This window comes from Periplaneta americana, chromosome 11, assembly GCF_040183065.1.
Source record: "Periplaneta americana isolate PAMFEO1 chromosome 11, P.americana_PAMFEO1_priV1, whole genome shotgun sequence".
Taxonomy (NCBI): Eukaryota; Metazoa; Arthropoda; class Insecta; order Blattodea; family Blattidae; genus Periplaneta; species Periplaneta americana.
Genome location: NC_091127.1, coordinates 127,013,801 through 127,041,737, shown reverse-complemented (window position 1 = coordinate 127,041,737; position 27,937 = coordinate 127,013,801). Strand labels below are relative to the sequence as shown.

Genomic DNA, 27,937 nt, shown 5'->3' with positions numbered 1-27,937 from the left:
CATATATCTTAATGTCGTCTATCATCTGATATCTTCTTCTGATCCAAACTCTTTTCCCGTTCACCATTCCTTCCAGTGCATCCTTCAGAAGGCAGTTTCTTCTCAACCTCATCATGCCATATTTGCAATTTTTCTTGGAAAAGCTAAATGCAGTAGCTTCACACTGCTTTCTGCACACCACTCTCTCTTTCGCATCTTAAAAGATCCCAGGAAGGCCCAGAGTGGAAGTGAAGAGAGTGGATTTGACTAATTAGGCCCTCTGGACTTCACCGAAATTCACCGCAAGGTTTAAATATCAGTTCTATTAGGGTTTTTGGCCCAATCAAAGACAAGGAATTTCCAATTAGCCTTTGCCCCCAGAGAAGCATATAAACATAATTGAAACAATCATGATATTCTTTTATATCCAGGATGAGAATGAAACAAAAGGACAGGTTGAAGAATCAATACGGATGACATCACCTAAATATCTAGATAGAAAGGATTATATGTATATCACCTGTGTTCAATTTTGTTTGCTTTTATTGTGTCAATCACCTGAAGATGACTTTATATAAGTTGAAAATATTCGTGAAATATATAATTTAACATAATTTAATGTGATGTAACAGAATTCATTCTGTACTTATATACTTTGATAAGTTGCTGACTAAAACCATATAATCCTTTCTATTATAATTCCAACTTATCTGAAACCAAATATGACTTTCAAATAAATATCTAGAGTTTACAGCACACAATTAGATGCAGAGAAGAAAAAAAAAACTAGAAATATGTAATAAAAAGTATGAGAACATATCAAGAATAGGAAAATCAAGGAGAAAGAATAATGGAGGGGGTGAGGAGGAAAAACAAGCAACTAGAAGACAGGAGGAAGAAAAAGTGATGAAGAGAAAGAGGATGCTGATTGTAGTGGTAATGATTATGATGGTGATAACAACAACAACAACAACAACAATAATAATAATAATAATAATAATAATAATAATAATAATAATAGAAAAACATTTTGGCAGCATTAACTCACCAACTCTGCTACTTCAGCCCTGAGGGAAGAGTGAACACCCATGATGAAGGGTGTCGGAGTGGAGAGGACTTCTACCAATGCAGCAGGCAACAGCGGAATGTACACATGGGTATAACGGAACGGATACATAAGTGCTGTCAATGCCCTGCACCCCTCAGTGAGGCGTGTGTAGCTCTTTGAGTGGAATAAGATCTTGTGTTCAGTCATTATTGCACAAAACAACACCAGCACATTACGAATTCCTGAAACAAAGATGGCCTAATTCAGCAGCCTATACACCCAGTGCTGTGAAAGCAGTATTTCAGACTATATTATAGTTGTGTGTGTGTGTGTGTGTGTGTGTGTGTGTGTGTGTGTGTGCGCATGCACGTGCTTACAGTGTTTCACCAAACATCTAGAAAGCGTAGAGCAATGTAAGGTCGTATTGCACAAAGTAATATGCAGGGAAAGGATTTATATGTAAATACATATTTACTTATAAAGCTAATATAATTTATATTTTGCATTATCTTTATGTTTCACAATGTGTAGGGTTGAAAAATCCTACTTTTATTTTCCATATTTTTCCATATTTTAGAGTTTAGTACATATTTTCGTTAATTTCCATATATTTTCCATATTTCATATAAAACAGTCCATATTATATTAGGTTTAACAATAAAACAAAACAAAATTCCATTAACTTTTAAAAATACATTTCAACAATAGAGATTTAAACACATGTTCAGTAATCCCTTTAACATCAGAGTTATTTGAAAATTAGCAGTCCTATCAACAATGGGAAAGTAAGTTACAAAACTGTATTAATTTAATTTAAAATTTTTAACAGACTTCAGTTGTGCAGCTCAACGGTTAAATGCCAGTCAGAGTACACATAGGTTCAGTTTTGTAAATCATACTATAAAGACGGTAAATATGCCAAAAGTACGTCATTCAGTCAATTTAAAATCAAAACTAACAAGTTACATTTCAGAATTTAAAGAAGATGGTTTATCAACTGACAATAAAATATTATTTTGTAATTTGTGTCAGTGTGCAGTATCATCTACACAAAAGTTCCTGGTGCAATAACACATTACAACTAGTAAACATCAGGCCAACAAACAACTAAATTCCAAGCAGAGACAATTGTTTTTAACACAACCAACAACATCGAATGTAAGATCTGAGTTTAACATCGACCTGTGCCGTTCTCTCATCTCTGCTGATATTCCTCTCTACAAACTAAAGAATAAGGTCTTCAGGGAATTCCTTGAAAAATATACTCAACATACAATCCCGGATGAGTCAACACTTAGGAAGACGTATGCTCCATCCATCTACGATGAGACAATACAGAAGATAAGAGATGAAATTAAAGATAGTTCAATTTGGGTTTCCATTGATGAGACTCCCGACAAAGAAGGTAGACTTGTTGGTAATGTAGTTATCGGTTTGTTAAGTGAACAATATTCTGAACGAATTCTTTTACATTGTGATGTTCTAGAAAAGTGCAATAACAAAACTATAGTTAAACTGTTCAACGAAGCTATGGGTATCCTGTGGCCAAAGGGTATTATGTACGATAATGTGTTATTCTTTATTAGCGATGCTGCCCCTTATATGGTCAAAGCTGGACAAGCATTATCTGTTGTATATCCTAAATTGACTCATTTTACTTGTGTGGCGCATGCATTTCATCATGTGGCAGAAGTGGTCAGAGACAATTTCCCTAAAGTAGATTTGTTGATTTCATCAGTGAAAAAAGTATTTCTCAAAGCTCCCAGTAGAGTTAACGTGTTGAAAGAAATGTACCCTGAAATTCCATTGCCACCAAAGCCAATTTTAACTAGATGGGGTACATGGCTAGAAGCAGTTGAATATTATGCCGAACATATAGACTCTATTAACAATGTTCTCCTTGCATTGGACTCTGAAGATGCAGTCTCAATTGATACTGCGAAAACAGTTACCTGTGACATAAGTGTGAAGAATGACTTAGCTCACATTCAGCATACATTTTCATGCATCATAAAAACGCTCAAAAGTCTCCAAAATAGGCACCTTTCACTATCTAAAAGTTTTGAAATTATAAATAGTACTGTGGAACAACTGAATCGTGGTAGAGGTAAAGTTGCAGATGCAGTAAGAGCTAAGGTGGACACTGTACTTTCAAAAAACCCTGGATATGAAGAACTACAAAAGGTTGTTGCTGTGATGAGTGGTGAATCAACAGTGAAGATTAACTTGGACTTATCCCCAGCAGACATTGTGAAATTGAATTATGTACCAGTTACTTCTTGTGACGTCGAACGCTCTTTTAGTCAGTATAAATCTATCCTCAGAGACAATAGAAGAAGATTCACTTTTCAGCACTTGAAAGAAATGTTTGTAACCTATTGTTATGGTAACAGACAATAAAAATTGTGTTTTGTTGAAACTACATTGGAAGATAAGGTACGTCCATTATATTTTTTGTTTAGTTTGATTAAAATGTACCAATATTTAACGTACATAGTCATTTTTTTATAATTTTAAGTCCATATTTAATTCCATATTTTGGTAAAAATCCATATTTAATTCCATATTTTGGTAAAAATAACTACATATATATTTACATATTTCATATATTTTTAGTCCATATAAATCCGTTCCCTGGTAATATGTATTCATTTCTGCACCACTGAAACATAACAACTTGCATAATATGTCTACAGGCCCACTCTCATTTAACAGAATTGAACAGAATTTTCCTTCACATTGTATTTAAATGGAAGACAGCAGAATGTAGTGTGTCGAAAAGAACCAAATCAAATTCATGAGCTAGAATATTTATTTCACTGCCGGAACACAATTTCTTGTTTTGGGTATGATTGTATATTCTCGTGAAGCCTTCATGAAAAAATACATGAGCCAAATCCATTTTTGGTAGGCAGCATAACTTCTTTATTGAAAGTTATTGTTGAAATTAATAAATTTTGTTCAGAAATATCCACTACTGTACAACAAAACACAAAAACACTAATTATCCCCATGATAATGCTTGTAGCAAAATAAGTAAATTAATGGAAACATCAGATAAAAATTAAAATCCAAAGCAGCACTAAAGAACGAAATTTTGTTTCACCTCTCAGAATATAGTCAAATAAAATGAACATTCTCCATGTATCCAGTATTTCCTTTTCTTGTTTTAGATATTTATTTCTTCTCTTTCAGCCTCTTTATATAACTACTACAGCCATTATGCAATCCATTTTAATTTGTACATGCTTTGTTTGGTTCGATTTCACTAGATGTGAGTGCTGGCAGACATTTCGATTCGATTCCACTAAGTGGGAGTGGGACTTAAAGGTGCTTGCTTGTAAGCAACTATTCATACAAGCATAAGGGGCTAGATCATTATGAGTATTATACAGTACAGAAGATATTCATATTGGATAGCTCACTTTTCTTCGAACTACTGGCTCTTTTAAAAATATCCTTTGTATTATGAATGATGCAACAAGTTTAGATAATTCGTAGGTGGTGAGCATTGTATTTTAATACATGTGATGTGTAACATGCTCTATACATGACCCACAACAGGAAAAGTCAATAGAATTAAGATACCAACAAGCACATACATAATGGAATGAGACCAGCTCTTACTAAATATTTCCATATCAAGTATAAATATTTACAATCTGTAAAGCTATAATAATGCAGCAACAAACACATATTGCTTCTGAGTATTTTTCCTAAAATTCTTGACATTAGTTTTTAAACATTACATATGCATAGGATGAAGATAAATTATTTGAAAAGGTTTTTGAAGTAAAAGTTGGAATTAAAAAATACAAAATATCGTATTAAAAATTCTTAGGACTCTTTACACAGTATTCAATATCGTTTATATTTTCAAGAAAGATAATTCTGTCAATATGACAATTTGACAGCAACTGAATACCAAATTCTAAATTTAGTTTTTTTAATTAACTTACGACTTAAAAAACATAACTGTAATGCAGTCAGGATTCTTGTGGTCACCCTCACTGGAGGGCTGATGATTTAACAAATCTTTCTCTCTCTATGTAAGCATGAATCGAAAATGTTTTCTTATGGATACACGAACTTTTTATAAAGTGTTTGCATGTTAGAATGTGGTTCATGAAGCAAAATAGCCATTAAATAAGTATCAATACTGTTTAACCCTCCTGCTACCAAGGTTTTTTACAACTTACTACTACCAAGGGAGGTAATACAATTACCCCCATCAAAATCATGGTACCAATCTTTGTTAAACACTTTGAATATTAACAATGCATATATTATTGACTATGGACTATACAAAATGTAAAAATATAAAATAATTTTCCATTTTTTTTTTTTCAAATACAGAGTGATTCAAGTCTCGTTCCATTTTGTTAAAAACTTGTACCAATATTAATGAACTTCCAATATGTCATTGGTGACACTATGAGAAAACATATCAGTAAAGTTAAACTTGTCTATCTTACATTTCAAGGTAAATTCCTCAACGCTATATAATTCTGACAGGGTAAAAAACACAGCTAAAAGCAATGAAAGTCAAAGTATTATGAAAAAATTGTAAATCATTTTGGTTACCATATTTGTTGAAATTTAAATATTCAAATACAATATATACACCCATGAATATCTTTAAGACATTTCTTTATAATAAAATAAAAGCTTAAAAAATTCTGAAGATAAATAAATAAAAATAAAATCTACGAAAATAAATTTTAGTTTATATATATATATATATATATATATATATATAAATTTGAAGCAAAGGTCATAATACTTATGCTAATATAAACAACAATAAGAATATTGATATGAATAACATAAAATAAAATAATTTGGAAGCAGACAAGCTCAAAAACATAGAAAATTAACCTACAAATTGAATTTCAAATCCTGGAATTTTCATGACACAGACCACCAAGGGGGGTAACAAGATCACCCCACTTAAATAACGCGAATTACTTACTAAATCAGACGAATTATTTATGTTATTCTTATTTCAAAATGTTAGTAGATTTATTTTTATTTTAGTAGGTTATTTTACGACCCTTTATCAACATCTCAGGTTATTCAGCGTCTGAATGAGATGAAGGTGATAATGCCGGTGAAACGAGTCTGGGGTCCAACACCGAAAGTTACCCAGCATATGGGCGGATTGGCTGCCAAGTGGTGTACGTCCAAACTTCTATGTTTTCAGGAGAGAAAATTTAAAGTTTGCAATTCACTGTAAATTCAGAATTGTATATGTCTTGAGTAAATAATGGCTTGGCAATAAGTGGAACATACACACTTTCAAATTAGAAGTTATAAATCTATCTTGCAACTGTTTTATCTACCTCAAAAGTGAACTTTTCAAAGTCATGATCTTAGAAAAATCGCATTTCCCTAATTGAAACAAAAATAAATTGGGAAAGAAAATGAGATCGAATAAAAGTTGAAACCCTACTCAAAACGCAACTGTTGTTTATTGTTAAGAAATACAAACAAAAATGAACAAAAGAACAAAATGGAAATTCATATGATGTCATCTGATATCATGATTTCATCAACTTATTCATCGTCATTGGAAACAGTTCAAGGATTAGAATTTAAGCCAAGAAAAAAAGAATGGTGACAAGGATATAAATTGCAATAGGTCCCGTATATATTTTTTCTTTGCTTCTGTGACGAATCTTCCATCAGGGTAAGCCATTTGAAGTTGATGCTGAGTCAGGTACATTGACGGGAGCCCAGTACTGCCACGACCTTTTCTCAAGTCAAGCTCTTCGAACTTAACCATTTCATATACAGACTACAACTTGCACTTAGTATGAATGGTCCACACACAAGCTACGTTATTTTATTCTTGAACAACACTTACCTAATAATAAGAATGTTTGGAACAGAACAGAGTAAACAAGGTTCACAGGCGGCGACAGTACAGAATCTGTGTGCAGATAACACTGGCAGAAGCACCTGAACATAACACCACTTGACTGCCAAGGCGCTCAGCAGTTTCGTTCAGTGTAATAACATTCTGCGCTATTTGTGAGCGAACTATTGAACTTGGACGCACACTACTTGTAGGATACAAAGAACTGAATGTCTAGTAACTAAAAGTGGTGTTAGTCCATTTTTCAATTTTTGTGACTTACACCACTTGGCAGCCAACCCGCCCATATGTTAGTAGACATATAATAGACAAATACATAGAATTTCAAAAATAAATATGGAGAAAAATGAATATAATATTAAAAAATCATCTGTGGGGTAATCCTATTACTCCCCTTGGTAGCAGAAGGGTTAATAATTTTATGGTACACTACGAAATACATTCAAAAGCACTGCCTTTCAAAACTATAAATGAAGCAATACAATTTGTCTTATGTACTGAATTACGTTTATCTGTCCTCTGATGGCTGCTCCTGTAACATAAGCAACACCATCTATTTTGTTCTTAACTGATATGCCTTAGATTATATTTTACTTGTGACTTCGTAAGACGAAATCCAACAGTGCAAGGTCCTGTGTTCAGTGACCTTGTAAGTCAGGGCAGAAGTCCACTGCATCCAAGCCAGCAACCATCGTAGGTAATGATGCATCATGTATAACTTCTTATACTTTTATTTATTACTATACTTTTGGATACTACTTTATATAGACAAATATAAATAATTTTTATTTTATTACAGCACAAACATTTCTTGTAAATACAGAGCTATTATTTTATCATACATCCCAGAAAAGAGCGGCCACCGGCCAGCCGCACCCTGCGTGGTTTCTGCCGAGCGCATAACCATTTCTCCAGCGCTTCTCCAATATATAACAGTACTAACAATAAATATTCAATAATTTGGACTTACCATGCTCATGGTCATTGCTCAAAATGGCCCCCATTTGCCGCCACACACAACTGACATCTTCTGATGAACGAATGAATAACACTCTGAAGTTACACATCATTGATAGCTTGGATTTCTTCTCGTATATAGTCTTTTAGTTCATCTATAGAATGAGGATTTTTCCTATAAACTCTACCTTTTAGTGTGCCCCATAAATAAAAGTCACAGGGTGTTATATCTGGGGTTTGTGGAGGCCACAAATTATTACCGATTAGTCTTGTACCGAAAATACACCTCAATTCCCTCTTTGACATGGCAGCTGTATGAGCAGTGGCGGAATCTGACAATTGTTCCACGTAAGAACGCTATGTTTTCTGCTTGATTTTCGATTCTTCACTGAGCCTGTTTATTTAAATCTTATAGCGAGTCGTCTAATTGTTTTGGCAGAAGGTACAGGTCTGTTTGGAAACTTTATTCGAAATTTTCGTCTTGTTTTCGCACACGACCTTCTGCCTTTTATGTACGTATTGTACATAAACACACGTTCACACAGTGAGAATTTGTTGCTAACCATTACCTAAATACACAATAATCACTAAACTTTATACACTAACTTTGTACACTTGAAGAATCGTGAGTTTCATTACACGACTTCTAAGCACACTGAATGCCGTATGGCTACTGGAGCTCAATTGTGCGGTAGGAATGTTAGCCGCTCTTTTCTGGGACATATGATAACAACAGCTCTGTATAATGCATGAAGACAGAAGAAAAAGAAAAGTAGAAATGTAAGGGAGAGGGATGAAGAGGAGAACCAAACAAAGGTTTGCTGTTTATCACCTGCATGTTGTATACTCAGCAATCATCGAAGTTCAATTCTGTATCCAATGTCAAATTTAGCAAAATTTTACAGTCTTCATGACAATAACGAACTTAACCAGCTTACCTAATTGCTGGAACAGTAGATTGACGGCCGTATGTGTGACAGGTAAGGATGGACTAATGGGCGGCTGCAATGCTTGTCTGTCGCCTGCTCCTATACTGAAGCGAACTTGTGGACCACCTGGTGGTGGGACTTGAATGCATCCCAGTATGTTGCCAACCAGAGTCTCCAATGGGACACCAATGTTCTCCACATATACAGTGTAGATGATGCCCAGGCAACTCTGTAATTATTACACTACACAAATACAAGAACACAATGAGATAATAAGACCAAGCAAGAAATATAATGATTTCCTTTCACCAGAGGGTGTTGCTTCAAAATTTAAGACGCCTAACTGTAGATTACATTGCTCTCTAAACATTGCCTATGGTGTATCCCAAAAGGTTGATACAACTGCACAAGAATGACGATGATTACGGTAATGATTAATACAGAAATTATGGAATACATAATGGCAATGAAAGCAGGAATATCCCACGAAAATCTGTCCCAATTTCGGTTTTTAAACCCTCGCTAGTGTCCAAAGCTGGTTCTCTAGCTTATGCCCAATGTAAAAGTGGTTGGGACTAGGAACTAGCTCCTGATTGGCCCACAGCGGGAAGCCCTACTATTGCATATATACCGGCTAGATATGGTCCCACATCACTTCATTCCCTGAAGAAGATGGCAGAGTAGCCATCGAAGCTTGGAGGCAAATCTCCAACTCACCTGGCTGAAAACCCGAGAAGAGTTATTCTACATCAACCAGGTTTTCACAACCACGAAAACCCAGAAACATACTAGGTTAAAAGCATACGAAGTGCTAGCAAAACCAGTATGGTAGTGAGGCCTGGACTGTCCGAAACTCAGATGTTCAATGCCTAACAACTGTGGAAATAAGATTTCTAAGGAGGACTGCTGGCTACAGCTTGCTTGACCACAAAAGGAATGAACTAATTACAAAAGAATTGAAAATTACACCTACTTATGAACATCTCAACCACTATAGACAAAAATGGCTTAACCATGTCAATAGGATGGACCGTTCCAGACTCCCAAGACAAATTCTCCGCTATATACCACATGGAAGACGATCTTTGGGACGCCACCTGAAAAGATGGACGGAGACCGTAACAAGCCACTAGGCCTAATACCTGCAAGGACGATGATGATGATGATGATAATTTCAGGCGAAGAAGCATATCAACAAAAGGGAGTTGTGAGTTATCTTAAAAAACTGTTATAGAGTTGTTCAATTGAGGACCGTTTTTGCAAAACTTGCTAACTGTAAAAACTAAATTTTATAGGATACACAAAAAACTGAAATAACTGCAAGTTTTGCTATAATTTTCACATAGGAGAAAGCAAGTTTTGAAAAAAACGATCACACTTTAACACACTACTGTGAAGGAAATAATAAGATTTTCCTAAAAAGCTTTTAACATCATGTAGAGGCCTGTCTTATGTTAACTAATCCACCAAAATCTCAATTTTGAAAATTTTGCAGTTAGCAAGTTTTGCAAAAACGGTCCTCAATTACATTCTTAAAACAGAGCACTGCACACTTAGGAAACATATGGAGGATATAATCCTAAAATGAAAGTGTAGGTTTTCTGACCAGGAAGAAAAAACTACCTCTCATGCAATCTCGTATTGTGATTGACCAAGCTTTAAAAAACAGTTTTATTACGAGGCGTGTTCTTAAAGTAAGTTCCGTTTTCAATTATAGCCGTCGCATTGCTGCAATCATTATTTTCCGCATGCGTGTTTTCTTCTTCAGTCCTCAGGCAAGCTGTGCATGCAGTTTCAGAGCTTCAGTCCATGTGTGTAGTTAGTTGTGATCAGTTGAAATGTTTAAAGTGATCGAGCACCCCGCCAACTGTGAGATGCAGTCTGTTATCCCTTTCTTGAATGCGAGAAACATCAAACCAGCTGACATACATGGTCAACTTTGTGAGGTGTATGATGCCATTAGTGATGGAATGGTCTGGAGATGAGTTAGGAAGTTCTGTGCATGATGAGCAGTGTACCAGTCGGTCATCTTTGATCAATGACGATTTGGTGTGTGCTGTTGATGAAAAAATTCATGAAGACAGGAGGTTCACAATTTCTTCGCTTTCCTTGAATTTTCCACAAATGATGCAGAGTGTTCTCTACAAAATTGTGACAGATCAATTACGATATCGAAAATTGTGCTCACAATGGGTACCCAAGATGCTCATCAAGGAACACAAAACCAAACGAGTTTCCAGTGCATTGAGCTTTCTCACACGTTACAGTGATCAAGGCGATGAGTTTCTTGACCATATCGTGACAGGTGACGAGACTTGGGTGTCTCATATGACACCTGAATCGAAGCAGCAGTCCATGGAATGGAGGCACACTGCATCGCCAAGGAAAAAGAAATTCAAACAAACCCATGTCAACACGCAAGATCATGTGCACTGTTTTTTGGGACAGAAAAGGAGTCCTACTCATCGACTTCTTGCCTTGGGGTGAAACCATTAATAGAGAAATCTATTGTCAGACCTTGAAGAAGCTCCGTCGCGCAATTCAGAACAAGAGACGTAGGATGCTGACCAACGGAGTTGTGTTGCTTCATGACAATGCTCGGCCACACACAGCTCGTGACACCCAAAATCTCATCTCGAAATTTGGCTGGGAACAAATTGACCATCCCCCCCTACAGCCCGGATTTGGCTCCGAGTGACTTTCATCTCTTCCTGCACCTCAAGAAGTTCCTCGGTGGTCAACGTTTTGATGGCGACGATAAAGTGAAAACAGCAGTGCGGGAGTGGTTTGCATCACAGACGGGCGAATTCTACAATGAGGGGATAGAAAGACTTGTGCCACGACTCGATAAATGCTTCAATAATAATGGAGATTATGTTGAGAAATAATTGAAGTGTGGGGAATACAATGCAACAAAAATGGTTTGTAAATATCTTCCCATTTACTTAATACAACCTTTTGGAACTTATTTTAAGAACACGCCTCATATATATATATATATTTTAAATCAGAGATTGTAAACTTTAGAAACCAATTAATGTTTGAAGATTGTTTAATTAACTTCGCCCTTTTCATTTTACAAATGCAATGGGCAATGGGTCCACTAAATACAGCAGAAATGCTCAGAACAAATTTAACTGCCTTCAATTCAATTTTTATTCAGGCAGCATGCGGTAAGATGAATATAGAACTGGATAAATCTGTATTTACCCTGAAGGTTTCAATGTAGTCCAATCTCGACACCAGAACCAGGCATTTGGGGGCATACATGATACTGTGATGCGTTATTGTGGCGATGCTCCTCGTCAGGCTGCCAGTCAGACTACGTGGGTGAGAGTTCTCCCCGTCGACGGTATCTTCCTCCTGAAAGAGAGCATTCATTAAACTTAAAATTTAGTAAAGTAGTAGCAAATATTATAAATTAAATCTATTGCTTGACTATGCTCTATAGGTTACATGGGTGGGAATTCTGCCCAATAATATTGTACTCCTGAAAATAAGCATTCACTAAACTTCAGACATAGGTAAAATACCAGCAACTGTGACTGTATAGGCCAAATATATAACTGGATGTACTGTAAAACCACAAACCACTAAAATCTGTAACTCCATAAGCATATCATAACTCTCATACATGATGAGCAATGTATGAGCAAGAGTCAAATATAGTCGACTTCCAATAATTCGCGGTAATTAATACACGAGCTTCTGCAAAATATCGAAAATCGCAAATTATCCGCAATATTGTTTATCATTATTTAAAGTCCAGTAAAAGTTGCTCTGATAGGTTTAATTATTAAAGTACACTTCAAAAATCAAGTGAAAAATGTGAAACAGTGCAAAAATTTTGAGACATAATAATAATAATATATATATATATATATATATATATATATATATATACACCACTGATTGAGGTTGTCGCTAATTATGTACAGTTCCCAAGAAAAAAAGAATGAGACGATGGAATATTCTTAAGTCTCAGATGTAAGACACTGCGCATGATTGGAGACCAGAGCACTGATACACAAGATAACGAATATTTGAGTTACTTAAATTCAGGCTAATTGGTTTGTTGCTAGCATCGTTCCGAAATGCACTTCAAAAACTGCAAAAAAATATGGTAATATGACGTAAATAATAGATAAATATATACATAAATCGTGTAGTTAAATCGACATTTGAACCTTCATGACTAGATCGACACTCCACGCAGAAATGAAAGCTTTCATGTTGTCTCAATAGCTCAGATGCTAATTTTTCTGCGTATTGTGCAAAAGAGAGCAAGTTCGATAACGACAAGCATTAAGAATGATGGATTCACAGACTATCAGCCGAGTTGAAGTGTGGAATATTCCAGGCTTTCGGCTACTGACTCTGTAGCCATCGTCAGGGAACTGATGATGCCATTGTCTGAATGTCATCTCATATATAAAATGATTCGGTCAGATGATGTGGGATTGGCTAGCGGTGGGACCAATCTAGGGCCGGAAATTCTGTGTGTTCATAAGCTCTGCCCCTACCAGGGTTCCTCTTGTGATGTTGGCGGATGGCAAGCTTGGATCAGCCGGCAGAGCTAGGTGCTGGTCCTCAGTATTCAGTGTAGGATCTCGTGAGGGATTAGTTTGTTCAAGGCCGGGGTCCATGCCTTGCTGAGTTGCAGGCCACCATCCCTATTGAAGTTGTTCGTTTCTAATTTAATTTCAATGGTGGCCATTGAAATTCAATTAACAAAGATCACGATAAGGACCACGAAATGAACCATGAAAAGGATCACAATATTGAATAAGACCACAATAACAATCCTGACAAAGAAAATAAGACCATGATAAGGACCACAATAAAAACAACAATCGTCGCGATAAAGACCATGACAAAAACAAGGATCACAGTAAAGACCACGACAAAGACAACAAGGATCAGCTTAAGGGCCCTGACAAAGACAACAAAGACTACAATAAGGACTATGACAAGGTCTACGAGAAGAACCACGATAGGCTTAAGTACCACGACGTGAATCATGGTCCTTGTTATGATCCGTGTCTTGGTACTTATGATCCTTATTGTGATCCATACCGTGGTTCTTATCGTGATCGTTGCCGTAGATCTTATAATGATCCTTACTGTCTTTGTCATGGTCCTTATTGTGGTCACCATTGTCTCTGTCCTGCAAGGACGTAAAAAGAGACCTACACAAGAAGTAGACAGACAACTGATAACATTTTGCACTGGTGTATACTTTGAAGTTGTATGAAAATAGGCCTAAGCATGCACGACCAGATGTCTTCCTGGCTACGTCAATATCTTGTGAACCGCACTGTACAACTTTAACTTTCGACGACCAAAAGTCGTCTCATTTTGGGGGGGGGGGGGAGGCGAACTGTACATCTATTATCAAGCAGTACATCTCACTTGCCAATATGTGTCAGAGAAAGAACAATTGTCTGTATGCATCTGAAGTCTGACTAGTGTAATATGTAGCTAGTCAGTGATGTATGCAATGAAAGGGGAAAAGAACTGGCCACCCTATCCCATCACCTCCTGGCTTAGTTGCCTCATGAATGATGCCTTATTGATGTCACTTATGAGGTTCAGACGTGTCTTCGCACATTTGACTGAACAACATAATACTATACAGTAATGCAGTGGGATAGAATCTTAAAACTAGAAAAGCAAATTTTGCAAACTATCATAAGACACTTCAATTTAACAAAAATGTCATCTTTTTTTTTTTTTTTTTTTTTTTTTTTTTTTTTTTTTATTCCTTTGATAGATAAACGGAGACATACTAGTATAGTAGATATTCGAACTTTCAGGGGCGCAGACTGTAATTCTGACCATTATTTGGTGATTGGAGAATTAAGAGAAAGATTATCAGTAGCCAAGCGAGTAGAGCAACAAGTTAATATTACTAAATTCAATATTTTGAAATTAAAGGACGAGGAAGCTAAGCAAAATTATCAGGTCGAAATTTCGAATAGGTTTGCCACTTTAGAAAGTTCCGACGAAGTTGAGAAAGAATTAGATGTTAATAGCGTGTGGGAAAATATCAGAGATAGTATCAAAATTGCAGCTGAGCAGAGCATAGGTTACTATGAAACTAAGAAAAAGGAACCGTGGTTTGATGAAGATTGTTGCATGGTAGTAGAAAGAAGGAAACAGGCAAAATTGAAATTCTTACAGGATCCAGTTGAGGAGAAGAGAGATAATTATTTCAATGAAAGACGGGAAGCAAGTCGTACACTTAGGAATAAAAAGAGAGGTTACTTGAAGAAAAAACTGAATGAGGTAGAAACAAATAGTAAGAATAAAAACATTCGAGATTTATATAAGGGTATAAAGGAATTTAAGAACGGATATCAGCCAAGGGTAAACGTGATCAAGGATGAGAATGGTGACTTGCTTGCAGACTCTCCATCAATCCTAAACAGATGGAAAAACTATTTTGCGCAGCTACTAAATGTACATAGGCCAAATAGAAATGATCGGGACGAAATTGAAATACAAACTGCTGAGCCATTTATACCCGAACCCACGCTTTCAGAAGTCGAAATTGCGATAGAAAATCTGAGAAAGTACAAGTCTCCAGGTATCGATCAAATTCCAGCAGAATTAATACAAGAGGGTGGAAGTGCATTATATAGCGAAATTTATAAACTTGTACTTGCTATTTGGGAAAAGGAAATTGTACCAGAACAATGGAAGGAGTCCATAATTGTACCTATTTTTAAAAAGGGGGACAAAACCAACTGTGGTAACTTTCGAGGAATATCACTTTTGTTGACGTCGTACAAAATTTTGTCCAATATTCTTTTGAGAAGATTAACTCCGTACGTAGATGAAATTATTGGGGATCATCAGTGCGGTTTTCGGCATAATAGATCGACTATTGATCAGATTTTTTGTATTCGACAGATATTGGAGAAAAAATGGGAGTATAAGGGTACAGTACATCAGTTATTCATAGATTTCAAAAAGGCATATGACTCGGTTAAGAGGGAAGTATTATATGATATTCTTATTGAATTTGGTATTCCCAAGAAACTAGTTCGATTAATTAAAATGTGTCTCAGTGAAACATACAGCAGAGTCCGTATAGGTCAGTTTCTATCTGATGCTTTTCCAATTCACTGCAGGCTAAAGCAGGGAGATGCACTATCACCTTTACTTTTTATCTTCGCTTTAGAATATGCCATTAGGAAAGTTCAGGATAACAGGCAGGGTTTGGAATTGAACGGGTTACATCAGCTTCTTGTCTATGCAGATGACGTGAATATGTTAGGAGAAAATCCACAAACGATTAGGGAAAACACGGAAATTTTACTTGAAGCAAGTAAAGCGATCGGTTTGGAAGTAAATCCCAAAAAGACAAAGTATATGATTATGTCTCGTGACGGGAATATTGTACGAAATGGAAATATAAATATTGGAGATTTATCCTTTGAAGAGGTGGAAAAATTCAAATATCTTGGAGCAACAGTAACAAATCTAAATGACACTCGGGAGGAAATTAAACACAGAATAAATATGGGAAATGCGTGTTATTATTCGGTTGAGAAGCTCTTATCATCCAGTCTGCTGTCCAAAAATCTGAAAGTTAGAATTTATAAAACAGTTATATTACCGGTTCTTCTATATGGCTGTGAAACTTGGACTCTCACTCTGAGAGAGGAACATAGGTTAAGGGTGTTTGAGAATAAGGTGCTTAGGAAAATATTTGGGGCTAAGTGGGATGAAGTTACAGGAGAATGGAGAAAGTTACACAACACAGAACTGCACGCATTGTATTCTTCACCTGACATAATTAGGAACTTGAAATCCAGACGTTTGAGATGGGCAGGGCATGTAGCACGTATGGGCGAATCCAGAAATGCATATAGAGTGTTAGTTGGGAGACCGGAGGGAAAAAGACCTTTAGGGAGGCCGAGACGTAGATGGGAGGATAATATTAAAATGGATTTGAGGGAGGTGGGGTATGATGATAGAGACTGGCTTAATCTTGCACAGGATAGGGACCGATGGCGGGCTTATGTGAGGGCGGCAATGAACCTTCGGGTTCCTTAAAAGCCATTTGTAAGTAAGTAAGAGGATTTAAAATTTTTTTTCTGGGTTTAGATCGCAAATTTCTTAAGAGGTAGGGAGAGAAAGTAAATGGAGTAAAAACGGAACTGATGTTATTTCACCCCCTCTCCCCAAATAAGTATTGCAAATGATCTGAAAAATGAATTAACCGTATGTGAATTATTGGGAGTCGAATGAAGTAACAAGAAGGTCATATATACTCTCCTATACGGTTATGAATTATATCAGATAGTGAAATACAAAAATGGGGCAAGTCTATAGTTCTCAGAGATAATCTTTTAGAACTAGTAATGTTCAAGACTAGATAATATGAACCAAGAAACGAGAGAATAACTACAATTAAATCTATCACTAACAAATTATAAGTCATGAGAGGAGATAATGATAAAGAATTCTCGATGGTTAAATCATTTTCATTCATGTTCAAACCTGCACAAAGAAATTACCGTAGTTTTAAGCATGAAAATAATTACTCTTAGTGTAACTTACTTCATGTAATAGTAATCCATGGCGTGACAACCCATGAAGGACAAACCAGACCAGCTTCATCTCCACATGCCCCAAAAGCGGTGAACGATCATCCAACCAATATGGGATAACATCTAGTCAGCATGATGATCCCCCCCAGCTATTATAACTGGTTTTTTAAACTGGATTTCACTTCCTCGCATAGCTCTCCAAATTCATCACGATGGTGGGTAGGCACCAGTCCCATAGACTAGCCAAAATTTCACGAGCCCTTCTCCATGAGGACTCGAACCAGCATTCATTCCATGGAGATGCCTTAGGCCACGAAGTTACAGCATGGGACAACTTTTTTCATGGGAAACATAAAAACCTGAGATCCAGAGATGTAGGTTTATGGTAGATATAAGAACACTGCCCCTGAACGAGAGGGCTGCATGAAAAATTAATTGACTGTTTATTTTCCATGTTCAAATTCCACTCTGTTTATTGTTTTCATCTATTATCCATGAAATTATTATGAATTCTTTGTAGAGGGTTGCATTAAAAAGTAGGACTTCAGAAATGTCCTAATTGACGACAAATGGAGACACTGTAAAACCGCATGCCCCATTATTCAAACTAAATGCAATCAAAACTTGGTTGATGAAGAAAATGTTGCATGTGAATTCCAAACAAATTTCAGGGTACAGCTTTGAAGCCTGTTCCATCCTCACTATTTGTTTCTTTGTCCACTTATATCTGTCTTCCATTTGGTTTGCATTCTACTTTCTAGGGCAATGGCTATTATTTGAAAATGCTCTACAAGAAGCCGCTTAAATTTCCTTCTATGCAAGAAACATTATAATAAAATTGATAACATAAACTGACCTTTCGATAGTCAGTACACAACTTACTTTAAATTAACATGGTAATTCTTATGAACTGTTATTATTTAAAACAGAAAGTTTATTTAGGACACAAATTTTTTCCAGCTATAAATTAAGGTTAGCTATAAATGAAGGACAATTAAGTTGATGTTTCTTCAGTAGGGTGCGGTTTGTTTGCAACAAAGTTAGATTTGAAAAGTAGGCAAAAACATAAACGGCTGCACATCAATATGCATGTCATTAGATTAAAAAAAAATCTTTTAGCAAGTCTCATTATGGACGTGAGATGATTGTCAAACGGGATGTCTGTTTAGTTTCATTGAGATTAATTCTGGAAAACTGTTCACATGTGTATGTACTTCCTAATATTTAATTCCTGCAGCAAAGTTACGTAACTGAGGGAAGCAGGAGAGATTAAGTGATAGGTATATGGAAAGTATATCACTCTTCTTGTATTGTTGTTTCAGTTTTCTGTCACACACAAGACGAATAAGTTCTAATTGAGGACCGTTTTTGCAAAACTTGCTAACTACAAAATTTGCAAAATTGAGATTTTGATGGATTCGTTATCATAAGGCAGGCCTCTACATGATGTTCAAGGCGTCTTAGTAAAATTGGGTTATTTTTGTTCATTGTAGTGTGTCAAAGTGTGATTGTTTTTTCAAAACTTGCTTTCTGCTATAAGTGAGAGATACAGCAAAACTTGCTTACTATAGTGTTTTGTCTCTCTTGTAAAATGTAGTTTTTTTCAATTAGCAAGTTTTGCAAAAACGGTCCTCAATTGCAAGTTTGCCAGGACGTCTGGTTTAAACACTGAAAGGCATGTATATTCACTCCTGTTATACAAGGCCCTGCTTTCTATACAGTGGTAGGCACCCATAGATCAGCTTATGACGGTGAAATTGAAGCTATCACGGTAGCCTTAACTCAACTGATATGTCATCAAACTAAATTCAAGAATGTCGTCATCCTGTGTGACTCCAAAGCAGCCACAGAATCTGTAGGTTCCTCAGACCCTGAGTCTTCATCAATCCAAGACTGTCAAAATGCCATACAACTATTAGAAGCAAAACACAAAATCGTGGTACTACTGTTGTCACACCAGGAGAAGGCGGCTGAAGTACTTAGACGGGGCGGAGGGGAAACAGTCGCGCATGCGCACTGCGCTGTTCACTGCAATATTCCTGTTTCACAAACATCTACTGCACGTGTCTATGAATCTTTGCGACTTTGTGAAAATAATAGGGGTTTTTTACTGTAGTGTTTTATTAGTTTCAACAAGACAATTGTTTTCAGTATACCACAAATCTTGTATTGCTTTAGTTATCCTTTGCTTTTCGTGTTAATAGTGTTGATAATAATATAGTTAATAGAATTTACGTTATTGTATACTGTTATTTAGGTTTATAGCAGTTTTTTGTTTATTGTAAATATGTCGACAAAGAGGAAACAAGGATTGGCAATCTATAGCGAAGAAAGGAATATTATTAGAAGTGCAAAATAATTCTGTGATGAAGAACAAGAACAACAGTGCCTTTGCATTCCTCTTACGAAACCTACAGCAAAGGTAGAAAAATACTCTAATCTATCCACAAGAACAATACAGCGTATAAGGAATGAAATGGAAGACTGCACAGAAGATAGTGCGTTATCGACACCTGAGGGAGAAAAAAAATGTAAATGTCTTCGACCGGAGATTGACAAAAAAGATATAATTGAGAATTTTTATTTGAAAAAGAAAGAGGGCCACCGGCGTAGCTCAGGAGGTAGCGCATTTGCCTGCTGATCTGCAGTTGTGCTCGGGAGTGAGTTCGATTCCCGTTTGCGCTGACTACCTGGTTGGGTTTTTTCCCCGAGGTTTTCCCAAGCGGAAGGCGAATGTCAGGTAATCTATGGCGAATCCTTGATTTCATTTCGTCAAATACCATCTCGCCATCATCAATTCAATCGACACTGAAGAAGCTAGTAGTTATTACAGTGTCGTTAAATAACAAGTAAAAAAATAGTACCAAGCTGCAACAAACGTCTACCCTTTTACAAGAGAAAATTGATTTGAAATGAAAGACAACATTAAGACGAATACTGAAGAAAACGGATTTCAGGTGGAAGAAGTGTGCAGCAGCAAAAAAAAAAAAAAATTGAGGAAAACACTGTAAATTAGAATACGTGAAGATATCTACAGCAAATAAGAAAGCTTAGGAAAGTGGAAAAACCGATTTTGTATCTGGACGAAATGCAGATAGATAGGCCTACCAATTTAACGTTTCCCAAGTTCTGACACGATAAAAATGTTACGGGAGTTTTGACTACCGTAAATGTGACGAGAACACTCATTGTTGTTCATCAGGATGGGGGCGGTGGGGCTAATGGCTTTGTTGAGAGATTCGAATTAATATACACGGCTGGAACATAAACAGACGATTATCATGGACAGATCATACTCCAGAAATTTTGAAAAATGTGATAATGATAGTCATAGCGACAGCACCGAAGATGCGGAATCTTTGATGTCTGACTACGTTCCCGTGTAGCCAAGTAAGTGGACGAAGTTTTCAGGTTAGAGTGTAATGTAAAGTTCCCCCGTCCCGCCTATCTACTCCCCGCGCCAACTCGTAGCGTGAAGACAGTACAGTGGGTCCCCGGACACTGCAACTTATTTGGCAATGAGCAGGCCGATGCCTTGGCAAAAAAAGGTGCTAAAATTTTACAAACATCTCCTAAACCAACACCCTTCCAAGCAATAAAATTATACATCAAAGAAGTTGCCCACAACATCCACTCCCATGAGATTGCAGAAAAAACATATGGCAAACATTGGAGAAGGGACCTTCTATCAATACCTAACAGACCAAGAAGATTGGCAGTCGCCCATTTCTGCCTTGCAACTGGACATGACTGCTTGGCGCAGCATCTCCACCATTTCGGTATTTATCAACATCCAACCTGTACCCTTTGTAACCTTCAAGAAGCGATGAATAAGGATCATCTCCAATGCTGCCCAGCTCTAAAATCACTGACAGAATGTGCCAGATACCGGGAAGCAAGAAGCCTCATGCCTCTGTTTAGTTCTTAATTTTTAGTTCTTTGAGGATTTTGTTTAGTTCCTTTATTAGATTTAATTTGAGGAGCATCGTTTCAAAACGTATTAAGTCCAACAGTGGACAAAATTAAATTTGTTACTTTCTATTTATTTATCTTTCATGCTGTGAAGTCTGATGGTTCCAAGTCGTCATATTTGTAAACTGTGAAACAAGTACTTCAAAATGGTTTTGTGCAGTGTTTTGAAAACTTGTTAGTTTACAAGTAATTCAGTCAGTCATGTAAAAAACTGTAAGTTGGACATAATACGTTTTAAAACGATGCTCCTCATTTTCAGTTGTATCAAGTAAATTGTTTTAATCTTGAGGTTGTGTTTAGATCAAAGATAAGTTATCTATGTACCTGTCATTCGAATAAATAAATAAATACAAGGCCCTTGCTGCCTCTCTTACTGCTGCGAGGGGAGAGGGGGGGGGGGAAGTGAATGTGTACTATGACACTTTCTCATTTTGCTTTTTGGTGGTGTATAATATTAGCCGCAAATAAAAATAAAACTGCTTCTATTTACTTTCACTGACCATTCACAATGTTCACATACCCTGTTATTTATTACTGTATGTCGTCCACCGCTTGTTCAATTACTTCCATAAATAAGAGAGAAGTATGATATTGCTAAAGTAAATAAATACCCGACATTTACACATGTCAAGGAACATATTCGTCTTGCAAATACAGATCTCCAAATTGTGTGTTATGAAATGTAATAGAAGAAATGTGGTTAAACGAGCGCTGAAATAGTTTCCTCCTCACATTGCTTCCAGATCTTCAGCTGTGTCTTCTGTAATACCAACATAACTTTGGTGACATTATGAAAGTTTCAAGCTAGAGTACACTCGGGCTATGCCTTGCACACACGAATCTGTGACAGGTTAGGTTAGTTTAGGGTTTTTTTATGTCTTGCATATACGAATCTGTGACAGGTTAGGTTAGTTTAGGTTTTCATTATGCCTTGCATATATGAATATCTACAGGATTTTAAATAAACGGAAACATGCACAAGTTGTGCATATAACTATCAAGAGTTAATATTTCACTACTCAGTTACAATTTCACTTCACAGGTTATCTACAGGATTTTCTAACCCTGATGATTTTGGTTTAGTGATGTCGTGTAATGGCCGACACGTAAATGAAGTTACAATATAGGAATTTTGTGTCTATTTCATTATTATTTGTTGTGTTTCACTGTATTCCACTGGTTATTGAATTAATACAAGTTTTACGTTCTTCACATTACATTGTATCGTGTGTTTTATGTCCCTACCTTCCTTTCCTTCACTAGAAATCACGTTTGCACTTCCATTACCACACACCTCTCACTTCATGTAATTTACTACATTTCCGAACAATTTATTTTACTTGAAATATTTCCCTATATAATCCTTAACTTCTGAATACCACCTCCACAAGAAATCCTTTACAAATTCCACCATTTTCACTTCCAAAATCATCGGAACTACCTCAATGCTCGTTTTTTCAGAAATGTTATCACTTGTGAAGTCTTAATGATCAGTAAGGATATCTTACAAAAAAAATTCTGAAATGCAGGTCAACTATGTTTGATGGACTACTTTAGATTCTCAATGAGAAATTTCTGTTAAAGTATTTCAAGCATTTTGAGTTATTTTCTCTTACTAGACCTAGTTCAACCTAGTTCTCGTAACCAGAATATTCTACGAAATGGAAATATAAAAACTGAGATTTATCTTTCGAAGAGGTGGAAAAATCAAATATCTTGGAAATACAGTAACAAATATAAATGGCACTTGGGAGAAAATTAAACGCAGAATAAATATGAGAAATGCCTGTTATTATTCTGTTGAGAAGCTTTTGTCATCTAGTCTGCTGTCCAAAAAGTCTGAAAGTTAGAATTTATAAAACAGTTATATTACAAGTTGTTCTGTATGGTTGTGAAACTTGAACTCGCACTTTGAGAGAGGAACAGATATTAAGGGTGTTGAGAATAAGGTTCTTAGGAAAATATTTGGAGCTAAAAGGGATGAAGTTACTGCAGAATGGAGAAAGTTACACAATGTAGAATTGCACGCATTGTATGCTTTACCCGACATAATTAGGAACATTAAATCCAGATGTTTGAGATGGGCAGGGCATGTAGCACGTATGGGCAAATCCAGAAATGCATATAGTGTTAGTTGGGAGGGTGGAGGGAAAAATACCTTTGGGGAGGACGTGACGTAGATGGGAGGATAATATTAAAATGGATTTGAGGGAGGTGGGATATAATGATAGAGACTGGATTAATCTTGCACAGGATAGGGATCAATGCAGGCTTATGTGAGGGGGCAATGAACTGCGGGTTCCTTAAAAAAGTAAGTAAGACCTAGTTCAAAATTTGTGTCATTGGTCTATAGACCAAATATCTTTTCATTCTATTTCTGTCTATACCGTTTAGAAAAATCACTTTTAATTCTGCTCTTTCTGTGTAATATTTAGAAATTATTACTTATTTTCAAAATAAAAACATCAGAGAAAAGGCAGAATACTTCCTGTATGTAGGCCTATTACATTAGATAGTTTAATGAGGCTTGAGAGACTTCTCTTCCTGCACCTTCAGCTGTCTTACATGTCATATCAACATAACTTACGAGACATTACCAACATTTCGCGCTAGTTTGTAATGTGAGCGACTATTTGAAAATATACATTCGTAGCTATCGAAATGGCTGCTGCAGGTGGTTGTCTTAATCTTCCTAAGTTGAGCATTGTTAATACTGAAAATGGAGCGCAACTGTGATGCCAAGAGAAAGGTTTGTTTCCCACAAATATGGAGTCTCCAATTTGTGAAAATTGCTGTATCCTCAATTTTGCAGGACAGTCAAATACGGTTTATTTATTTCTAAAAAAAAAAAAAAAAAAAAAAATGCGCCAAGCATGAGGTTTATGGAACGTTTATACTGTCTGCTGCAAATAACACATTTTTCAGTCGTTCGAGATTGTCAACCAAGATATTTCTTATAATGTACGATTTTGCAATTAAGTTTTCCTACTACCAAACAATAAGGAAGTGAGATGAGACAAATGTAGCAAATGTAGAGGAGTCAATGATCACGGATTGATTTTTATACCCGAGGAAAGTGTGTAGAGGTAAGAAAATGGAGTGTTATGGCAGGTAAGGTTAGTTTAGACTTTTATTTTGCCTTGCGTAATTATCTATGACAGGTTAGGTTAGTTTAGGATTTGTGACAGATTAGATTAGTTTAGTTTAGGATTTTTAGTAACAGGTTAGGTTAGTTTAGGATTTTAGTATTAGGTTAGGTTAGGATTTTAGTGACAAGTGACTGATTACTGTTTTGTTGCCCGATCACCAGGTTAGTTTAGGATTTTAGTCACAGGTTAGGTTAGGGTTTTCGTCACAGGTTAGGTAGGTTAGTTTAGGATTTTAGCGACGGGTTAGGTTAGGTTTGGTTAGCTTAGGATTTTAGTGACAGGATAAGTTGGGTTAGTTTAGGATTTTAGTGACAGTTTAGGTTAGGTTAGTTTAGGATTTTAGTGAGAGATTAAGTTAGGTTAGCTTAGTTTAGAATTTTTGTGACAAGTTAGGTTAGTTTAGGATTTCAGTGACAGGTTAGGTTAGATTAGTTCATGATTTTAGTGACAGGTTAGGTTAGTTTAAGATTTTAGTGACAAATTAGGTTAGGTTAGCTTAAGGATTTTAGTGACAGGTTTGGTTAGGTTAGAATTTTAGTGACAGGTTAGGTTTGTTTCGAATTTTAGTGTCAGGTTATGTTAGTTTAGGATTTTAGTGGCAGGTTAGGTTAGTTTAGGATTTTAGTGTTAGGTTAGACTAGGTGCGGTTAGTTTAGGATTTTAGTGACAGGTTAGGTATACCATGTACAGTTTATTCAAATTGTAACAATAGGCCTATTTAAATAATAAATTATGAATTCAGTTTTCATTGTATTGAGTGTTACACCAAGTGCCTAGTGCTTGTATTCCTTGCAATTTATCTAATTTCTGTTGGTATAGAACCATTATCCGTGTGTAGTGGTACTGTTGAAGTTTTTTTGTAGCAATGTCCATAATTAAAAATGGAATTCCAAACATATTTGAGTTAGGAGCCATTAAAAGAAAATGGAAAGCTATTGAATTTCAACAACAGGAAAAACAACGCTGATCACTGAGCATGTATGTTCGTTCATATGTTACTAGCAGCCTAGATCATATATGTAACAGATAACTCCTCGCTACATTAAAATCGGCAGCACTTTGAAGAGAACAACCGCCAGGATCGCCACCCGTCCACCGTAAACGAACACGAGATGGCAGCACAGTCGCTAATGCAATTCAAATGGGTATTATGACGTGACTCCTTATGTAACAACTAGATGGCAGCGTAGTAAACCTGACAAAAGTTGTTAACCTCAAAGCCTATAATCCCGACATATCTGTTACACATATGATCTGGGCTAGCAGTAACTCCTTTACTCATAGAGACCTCCAGTTCCAAAAAGTTAAGAATGTTTTAACACAGACAAATGAAGATTTTGGCATACAGAGATGACAATCCGACACAGCTCTTTTTTTTTTTGTTTTTTTTTTTTTTCGTATAAGCCTAAATCATAATTTAGGAAAAATGAACATTCCTTCTAAACTCCTGAATTACTGCACTAGAGGAAACAAGAGATAGTATCAGTACTACAACCAATGCAACCAGCTTTGACCTGTCTTGTGGCCACACACAATCACTGATACCTTATGGGACCACTTTATTTTTAATTATTCTCCTCAAAATAGAGAATTAATAAAAACCTTTGTGAAATAAATCCATGGTGAAAGGAGACAGGTGGCAATTTAAATAAAATAAGATAGGCCTAGTTATCATATTATATGAGAAGGTGCCTCTGGCTACTAGCAACAGGCATCTATAATGAACACCGATCAAAATACCCCTCATTTCTCAAAAACTGAATAAACTACAGTGGACTATCGTGGACTTCATGTTGTCTGCAAACAACTGGATACATTAAGATGATTGATTGATTGACTGATTGATAAAGAAAATTAAGCTCCGGGCCTCTGAAATTGTAAATAAGGCTCTGGTATTATGTGCTCTAGTTGAGTGTTTTTCAGTGGGTATTGAATTAATAACAGTTCTGCGTTCTTCACATTACATCGCATCGTGTTTCATATGACTACAATCGTTTCAATGACTAGAAAGCAGAACGTTTGCACTCGCATTACGTTGGACGTGTCATTTCATAGATAATTTGCCACATATCTGTACAATTAGCTAAACAATAGGCCTACAATGCTTAAGTTTTAAAGTGCATCTTCACAAAAAATCGCTTAGAAATTCGGCCATTTTTTATTTCAAAATTGGCGGAAGTCAACCAACTCTCTTTTCTCCTAAAATGTACTCGTAGGTTAATTTTCTTCAAAGAGTAACACATTCACATTTTAGCTCAATTAGTGCCCATTCTCTTATGAATGCTCCAATACAATATCAATTCTAAGGTCTAAATTCTGGTAGGTCTACAATAGATTAGGTCTATTTCAGTGTGAAATTCAAAACATCTGAAATTATTGAACTTAACTATATAAATTTCACACTTCACAAAACTTAAAAGAAGCATTATGTAAGTCCGCCTAAGAATAGACTAACTTTAAATTACATTCAAATTTTATGCATTACCTCGTCGACAGGTTTGCTGGGTGTGATGGCAACCGTTTCGTTGAAACACAAACAAGCACAGTAATGCCTGTTTGCATCGATATCTGTCAAAACAGACACGAAGAACCTTGGTTCCTGACGTTCTGTTGACAGGGCCCATCCTTGTGGCTGACAAAACTATATGAAACATAAACAGATCACATTCTAATTCACACTCTCGCATGAGAATCACTCACTTTGATAATTTAACAATGTAGTAATGTTATTTACCCATTCTATGCCTTCAATGAATGGTGTATCACTCCAGTCCTTTTCTGGGAATCTCTGCAAGATAATTCCACTGCTTATCCCGCTTCCTACAAGAGAATAGACGATATCGAAATATAATTGTTACTAAACAAATAGCCACACTTTTAAGTCACTGTCATTTGACACTGTAACACCTGTCTTCACTCAGTTGTCACGGTAAAGTGACCATCCCTTTCGTTCAAACCACCTTACATGCTGAAATAGACAGTCCTAAAATAAGTCTGACAGCACTCACAATTTTGACAACATAATTAGAATAAAAGAGTTCGGCTTCTTATTTACTTACTTTCTTTCTCATGGTCGTAGCCTACTATTACGAAGTAATCTGCCAACCGTGACATCGCAGGGAATAAATTTGGCAATTATGATGCATTGATTCAACTTAGCTATCTCCATACGGCTGCCATCTTTCCCATTTTCTCAAGGCCCAACGGATCGCTACTTCCTTCCGCCAGTGCCAGTCGTTATATTGCATGGTTTATACTCTTTGGTCCTAACGGAGGGTGAACAAGTGGAAATTGAGGAGCAAATGAGACAAAATCATTAATATTAATGTTTGCATGTGAAAATAATGAACTTACATATGTTATATTGGGGTAACACCCAAGACTTTGAATGCACCCAATGGCGGTAAATTTAAATTGTTGTCACGATACATACCCTCACAGTACGTAGGCTTGCACAGTGGTAT

The 27,937-nt window shown here is 36.2% G+C and overlaps 1 protein-coding gene across 4 annotated transcripts in view; it reads right to left on the bottom strand.

Annotated features, from left to right (window-relative positions):
• The window catches only part of Sbf (SET domain binding factor), a 125,196-nt gene extending 97,529 nt beyond the window's left edge, over positions 1-27,667 (bottom strand). For all 4 annotated transcript variants that reach the window (XM_069840023.1, XM_069840024.1, XM_069840026.1 and 1 more), the window contains exons 1-6: positions 27,533-27,667; positions 27,208-27,293; positions 26,959-27,114; positions 12,002-12,154; positions 8,801-9,020; positions 1,028-1,269 (exon numbers count right to left, since the gene is read on the bottom strand). In XM_069840023.1, the coding sequence (XP_069696124.1) occupies positions 1,028-1,269; positions 8,801-9,020; positions 12,002-12,154; positions 26,959-27,114; positions 27,208-27,293; positions 27,533-27,587 (912 nt within the window). In that variant the 5' untranslated portion in view covers positions 27,588-27,667. The remainder of the gene's footprint in view (positions 1-1,027; positions 1,270-8,800; positions 9,021-12,001; positions 12,155-26,958; positions 27,115-27,207; positions 27,294-27,532) is intronic.
• Positions 27,668-27,937: the final 270 nt, after the last annotated feature.